This window comes from Cornus florida, unplaced genomic scaffold (genome assembly GCF_030987335.1).
Source record: "Cornus florida cultivar Cherokee Brave unplaced genomic scaffold, ASM3098733v1 CherokeeBrave_3.0.0_Hap2_Chr11, whole genome shotgun sequence".
NCBI classification, from domain to species: domain Eukaryota; kingdom Viridiplantae; phylum Streptophyta; class Magnoliopsida; order Cornales; family Cornaceae; genus Cornus; species Cornus florida.
The window spans coordinates 97,532,226-97,539,595 of record NW_026775581.1 but is presented as its reverse complement, the minus strand read 5'-3'; the positions used below and the strand labels follow the sequence as shown (position 1 = coordinate 97,539,595).

Sequence of the window (7,370 nt, the reverse complement as noted above, 5' to 3'; positions counted from 1 at the left end):
CTTAGGTATGTTATGAAGAAGTTTCATCCAAAGAATAAGATAAGAATAATGGTAGTTTAACCATTTTACAATTGTTGAGGGGTTAGAGTTCGCTATCTTTTTAGTGATAGTAATTAGGGGCCAAGTAGAGGACCCTAAATCCTCCTTGATAATGTAACACCAAATAACCTGATTCCAGAAATAGATTTATTGATATAGATGTTTTTCTACATGAGGACAAGGGCACATGGAGAAGCAGATCAGCCCATCCACTTGGAAGGAACCTCTTCTTGGTTGTGAGACTATGAGATAACCTGGGCCTTATTAAGTTTATACTTTGTACATACATACATAAAATATATACTTACATATGTATTATATATATATATCTGGTAAAAGGACAAGATGGCCCTTCCAATTCTTTCATTTATTGTCCCCTTGCCATCAACATTGCCCCTAACACCACCCAATGGAACACCACTACTCTGTTCAACACACTATTTCCACCCACCTCGGACCTCTTTATAAACACATTAATACACTACACTATACACACCGTCATAATTCATATCTCCTCCTTAGTCCTTACTTCTTCATAACAAGCCCAACTCATAGTACTACTTCAACACCCTACTGTATTCTGCTCCAAAAACCTAGTTTCAAAAGTTGAAGAACACTTCTATATAAATTTCACTCCCTTTCTTCCTCTCTTTATCAACATAAAGTTCACCATGCCTTCAAGAAACTCAGACGCCTCAAAAACCAATCCTGTCCAGCTTCACCAAAACTTCTTGGACTTGAATTCAGTAACAAAATTGCCCGACTCTCATGCATGGACATCAGCCGATTACGAGTACCATCCCGGTGACTCGTGCAGCTCAGAAATGCTGCCAGTAATCGATCTCAATGACCCCAATGCCCCACAGCTTGTCTGTGAGGCATGCAAAACATGGGGGGCCTTTCAAGTTGCAAACCATGGCATCACAACTCAACTTTTCAACGACATTGAGTCCGCGGCAAGTAGCCTTTTTTCACTCCCCAAGGAACAAAAGCTCAAAGTGGCTCGCGCTCCAGATAGTTTCTCCGGCTATGGCATGCCTCGAATTGCTTCCCATTTTTCCAAGCTCATGTGGTATGAGGGCTTCACTATCATTGGCTCGCCTTTAGAACACGCTCGCCAACTTTGGCCTCAAGACTACAACAAATTCTGGTACTATCACATGCTCAAGTTCATACTAGCTATAAGTAATTTTTCATTTGTGTGTGTGTGTGTGTGTGTATATATATATATATAGTATATGCTTTTGATTTGTGTATTTTATTGTGAAAGCACAATAGCCCAGTACCTATGTCCTTAATATATACAATTAGCAAAAAATTGTCAAAGAAGATATATATAGAGTGATAGAATTCAGAAAATCAATTCCAGTTTTGTTGAATTACAGTACAATATTGTTTTCTTATATATAGTTTTATTCTCTTTTGATTTACAGTGATGTGATTGAGGAATATAAGAAAGAGATGAAACAACTAACTGGGAGGTTGATATGGCTCATGCTTGGGCCATTGGGCATAACAAAGGAAGACATTGAATGGGCTGGCAAAGGAGGAGAAAGTGCCTTACAGCTGAACTCTTACCCGGTTTGTCCGGACCCGGACCATGCCATGGGCCTAGCCGAGCACACCGACTCGACGCTCTTCACCATCCTCCACCAAAACAACACAAGTGGTCTACAGGTGCTCCAGGAGGAAACCGGGTGGGTCACGGTCCCTCCTCTCCCGAGCACACTGGTGGTTAACATAGGCGACCTTCTTCATATACTATCCAATGGGTTGTACCACAGTGTCCTCCACCGGGCCATGGTGAACCGGAACCAACACCGGTTTTCTGTTGCCTACCTCAGTGGTCCTCCAGCCGGTACCCTAATCTCGCCGCTCTCAAAACTGGTAGACAAAAGCCATCCTCCTCTCTACAGGCCGGTGAGTTGGAGCGAGTACCTGAGTGCCAAGAAAGAGCATTTCAACAACACACTGTCCACAATTCGGCTTTATTCTCCTCAATAAGAATGTGTGGATGCAAATGAAGATGATAAGAGAGTGGAAGTTGACTATAGAGGATTAGGTTATTATTGATGTTTTTTGTTTTCATATCCATAGTAGTCTACTAGTTGGCCATGTCATGGGCAGTCACTCAGTGCTTGGAAGGTTGTGTGTGAGGGAAATAGCTAGAGAGATTAGATTGATAAGTTTCCATGAAAAAGGCCCCTACACTTGTTAAGTTCTTTCAGATCGATCATATAAAATGTTGCTAAAAGATGGTCTTCTTTGGCATTAATTTTTGTCTTTGTGTTGAAAGGGATATATAAGAGGGAGAATGGGGTATTTGAAGATTCAAGTAGACGACACAAAAATTCAACAACTTTTTTTGCCCTGAATGTGAAGGAAGATCCTCTCCAAAGAGTAAGACAGTGATAAAGATAAAAACCAAAAGGTTAAATCATTGGTTGATAGATTGGAAAGTGACCCAAAAAGAACACTATGTGTATATATTGTTCTTTGCAAAATATGATTAAAAGTAATCAAGCCCAGAGGTATCATTTGGGAAGCCCGACAACATGCATCACACTAATCCAAATCTGTCCAACTCATTTCTTGATCGAACAGACTACTCTTTCTGTTCTTCAAGAATCAAAATGATTTCAATTTTCTGAATTGAGATTTCGAAAAACTTGCACCCAACCCCAATTCCACCTATATTATTATAAAATAGTAGTAACCCACCATCCAACCCAAACCTTATTAATCCTCCAACTTGGAGGTCGGAGTGAGCTCAAGTTTGAATTGATGGTACAATACTTCACATCAAGCTAGCTATAGGTTGATCCCTTGAACCATCCAATCCCACGTGAATTGCGCTCCTAAATCGACCAATATTTAAGAAGATATTTAGTTTTGTAAGAATCGGTCGTACTCAAATTGATGTCTTTTCATCACCATATCTCAAAATGGGTAAAAGAGGTGACAGTACTGGTTTTGATGATTGGCAAAACTTTGTGAATTGAAAATGATATTGCCTTTGCAACATGCTCATGACATTGGCTAGACGCCCCCAAGCCTATTTATTGTCTTCCAAGCAAACTTCACTTCTGAAACAACATAAAGAAAAAGTAGTTCCGGACAAATATTAATTCATACAAGTAGATTTTCCATTCAAACCATAGTGACAAAGATGTGTACATTTAGTTATAAGCTAATTGGATGACAGTAGCTCGTGCTAAATTTACTCAAAATTTGGATAATAGACCGGACTATATCACATTGCAAGAACAAAAAGTAATGACAAGAGGACTTACCTACAAGTCAGACATAGCAAAAGTGTACACAAGATGATTGTAGAAGCTTAGCTGACCAAGTTAACAATTAAAAAGCCACTGGTTCTGCAACTTTTTATTCTAACAATATATATGGACATAAATGATGTACAGTGAATTATAATCGTATGACAAGAATTTCAGTAAAAAAAAAAAAGTAAATATGGAATAATATTTATTGATTTATGATCATACTCAACTATGTAAAGATGGAAGTCACCTTATTTGTTCTGCTATCCACAGGCTGTCAGTTTCTTCAAGGTACGTAAAGTTGAAATCTCCTCCAGCCATCCTTTGTGTAGCCCATATGTCAGTGACATGAAAGAATGAGATTTACAATGGAAAATACCATATAAACTAGGTAAAAGTTCTTTAGATCGAGTGTGTAATAAGGAAAAATCAAAAAAGATAATGTGAAATTAAGATTGCCTTATGTTTTATAAAAAAAAAACATTATCACGTCATCAGTGTGGACTTATCATAAATAAATTTAATAATTCATTCACTACCAATACAATAATAATTTAATTATGAGGACTGGTGTCCTTTGTCATTTGCATTATGCTTTATCATTTGTAGGTCAACCTAGTGCTCGGAAATAGTTCTCGACACTTTATTCATTCCAGTGGGGCATATCTTTATCTTCATGACATTGTGGGATTTATTTTACACTTATATGCGATTATATTTTTATTTTTGGAATTTGTGCGGTTATCTTTGGAGATATTTTCATTTGAGACATTTGTACGATTATCTTTATAGATATTTTCATGTACGGACTTTTGTGCAAATTGTGAAAGTTGTGTGACATGTTGGGGGGGGGGGGGGGGGGTGGTGAAGTGAATGGTGGATTTGACTTTTTGTGTGAGATGTAGTGCTAGTGTATGTGTGAAGATATTATATCACAAATATCTATACATTTTCTTTTTCTCCTACACATCATCTTTCTCACTCTCTCACTATTGACTCCATTGTTGCCTAAGCTATCTATACATTTTCTTTTTCTCCTACACATCATCTTTCTCACTCTCCCACTATTGACTCCATTGTTGCCTAAGCTTAGAACTCCATTTCCATCACCTCCCATTAGCCTTTTTGACTAGCTGTAGAAGGGAGAAAACATCGGGACACCTTGGGCTATAAAACCCCTCCATCATTTTCGGAATCGGAGCATTTGTCACATTGGATTCTAAGGTTTGCTTTCCCTAGAGATATAGGGGTGTAGTATGGCTTTAACCTAAACTTTTCTTAGTGTTTTGAGGTATGGTGTGTGTTATACATGTGTACTGTGAGTTGTGAGTATTTTTGTTGTATGATTGTTGATAACCTAGCTTCCTAATGATGATATTAAGCATGCCATTGATTAGTTCTATGATTCGATATGATGTTTAGAGAAATTATGTTTTACTTGTATATGGTTCATGTATTAGGCTTACGTGAAATCAAATGTTAGGCTTGAATATATTGTTTTGCTTATTTTTATAGTAGAATGAATGCTATTTTGAATGCATGGATGCATGTTATCAATTGGTCATTTGATGTGGTTTATATCTGCGAAATGTTTTATTTGTGATATCTTGCGCTAACCACAATCTTAGACTACCATGTTTGATGTCATTTGTATTGAAAAAAATGTCATGATAGTATTTGGGACTCTAGGACATGTGTTGGTTGAGTAGTGAAGATTATGTGCGCTTGTAAAGTACTTTAATTGATCATTATATATGTGATACATCGCGGGATTTGGTTGATGATTTTTGGGAGACACTTGGGACCTTTTGTTACTTTGAGAATGCTAGGGTTAGGCGCTAACAGGCGAAACTCAGGTTTCCCCAACTTTATAATGCATATTAGGTTTGTTCCATGCAGTTTAGTAGACCGAGAATAACTATTTTACCAGTTCATGTAGTAGGTATGACCGGGGGTGTGGGTGTGTCCAAGTTATCCCTATTAATTGATTTCATATCCATGTGTAATTGTAACTTGACGCATTTCGGTTTCGTTATATTTTCTTTTATTCGTTTATACTTGAGTGGAATTGTCATTTTCAATTCAATTGCTAGTTCTAAGATAATCCTTTAGAATTACCCTTGAATTAAACGTTGGGAGGATTGTTCTAAACTTGTATAGCATGCGCTACATTTGCGACACCAATGAAACCTAATTTATTTCCATAATGCATTTCCTATGGGACAGTATAAATTGCTCACCCCTATTGATCTCATCTTTTTCAGGTAAGGGCATCACCCGAAAGGAGACCTCTCACCCTTAGCTCGATTTTGGGATTTTATTTATTTTGTGTGCCATGTGTAGCAATGGACATATATTTTAAAACATGTATTATTTTGGATTAATGTACTATTTTTTTGAAGAGAGAAATGGGCCGAAAGCTCGCTTGCATCTTTTGGAGTTTCTGAGTCATTTATACTATTTCTTTACTTACATTTGATACTATGACAAATGATGTAATGAGGCTAATGAGCCACTTTCATTTCAATGTGTGTTTTCCATATTCTTGCATATTTTATGAATGTAAGCACACAGTTACCTATTGATATTCACATAACCATGCTATCTACCATCATTAGGGAGGGTTAAGAGCATATTCTGGGTTTAACTCAATCAATCAAGTTGATACTCGAACGATCGAGTCCTCCATAAACTTAGTTTTTTTTTTTTTTATTTTAAAAATCCCAATATTTCATGTCTCTATCCCATTGTTCGAGTTAATTTGTGTTCGAGTTGTGATCAATCAAATTCTTGTTCAAGTTCTTATTTTTTTTGGGTCCTTTCCTTGAGCCATTTCTTGATTGGTTTAGACTCATTTGAGATTGTACGATGACTGGGGGGTGACCTATTTGGGAAATGACCGTTTTGATCTTAGCTTTCGCATTTGTTGTTCGACTTCTCGGGTTGGGTTTGGATCTACTTGGTTAATGTAACGGATCATGGGATTTAGGGTGTTAGATTAATATTCATATAACAATGAATATTCCACCTATTAAGGTTGGTAGAAGACCAAAAATCCAAATAAAAAAATATATATACCATCATATAAGTTGTGTATCTACCCACTCCACCACATGGTATGATATTGTCAATTTTGGACCCGAGCCCACACAATTTTGCAAGGTTGCCACAAGTTAACACTCGTAATTATCATTACCTTAAACGCAATATGAATAATCTCTCTAATCCTTTCCATTATATGTCATTTCACCTCATATCTTTAGCATTTTAAAGTCATTTTTAATAACCTCATCCAATATTATTTTTTGTAGCCATCTCCATCTCTTACCTTCATTACAACTAATCTTCTTCGTTTGACCAGCGCAACTCTAGGTTTTCGATTTTATATGTCCAGACCATCTAAGTTTACTCTCTCTAATATTCTCACTAATGGGTGTCATCATTTTCTCACCCTTTCATCAATGATCCTATCACTCATAGTTACTCCCCTTATCCATCTTAACATTCTCATTTTCGCGACATGAAAGTATTGTTCTCCTATCATATAGGTAAACACTAAAACCACTTAATCTTCATATAAAACTAATAATCAAATCAACATAGACATTTTAACAAGCCCAATATACACAAGAAATTTATACACACACACAATAATAATTTATATAAAAGATTAAACAACAACAGAATGATACTTGGTGATCATACTCTTTACCATGGCATGTATAAGAGAAATCATCTTCTTGTCAAGCATAGGTTGCTAGTTTCTTAAATATTTGACAAATTAGCCATGTCAGGACCTATTCCACACTCTCACTCACTCTTTTGCCCCACGAGTGGGTTTTTTTGCAAACCCTTAGCCCCTTTCTCACCTTTCCCCCCAAAGTGATCAACTTAATGTTAGGCATTACCCAGTGGCCTAGTTGGTAGAGGGTCTAGCTCCCCGAATGGGTGTGCCAGTATTTGAGTCCCCCCCTCCCCCGAGTTTGCTAGGGAAAAAAAACCAACTTAAGGCTCATGAGGTGCATACAATATTGTAATTACATGAAAATT

General features: G+C 37.0%; 1 protein-coding gene across 1 annotated transcript; it reads left to right on the top strand.

Annotated features, from left to right (window-relative positions):
* Positions 1-710: 710 nt before the first annotated feature.
* On the top strand, positions 711-2,043 carry LOC132284853 (gibberellin 3-beta-dioxygenase 1-like). The gene is made up of 2 exons (XM_059786988.1): positions 711-1,189; positions 1,473-2,043. The coding sequence occupies exons 1-2, from the start codon at positions 711-713 to the stop codon at positions 2,041-2,043; spliced, it is 1,050 nt and encodes a 349-aa protein (XP_059642971.1).
* Positions 2,044-7,370: the final 5,327 nt, after the last annotated feature.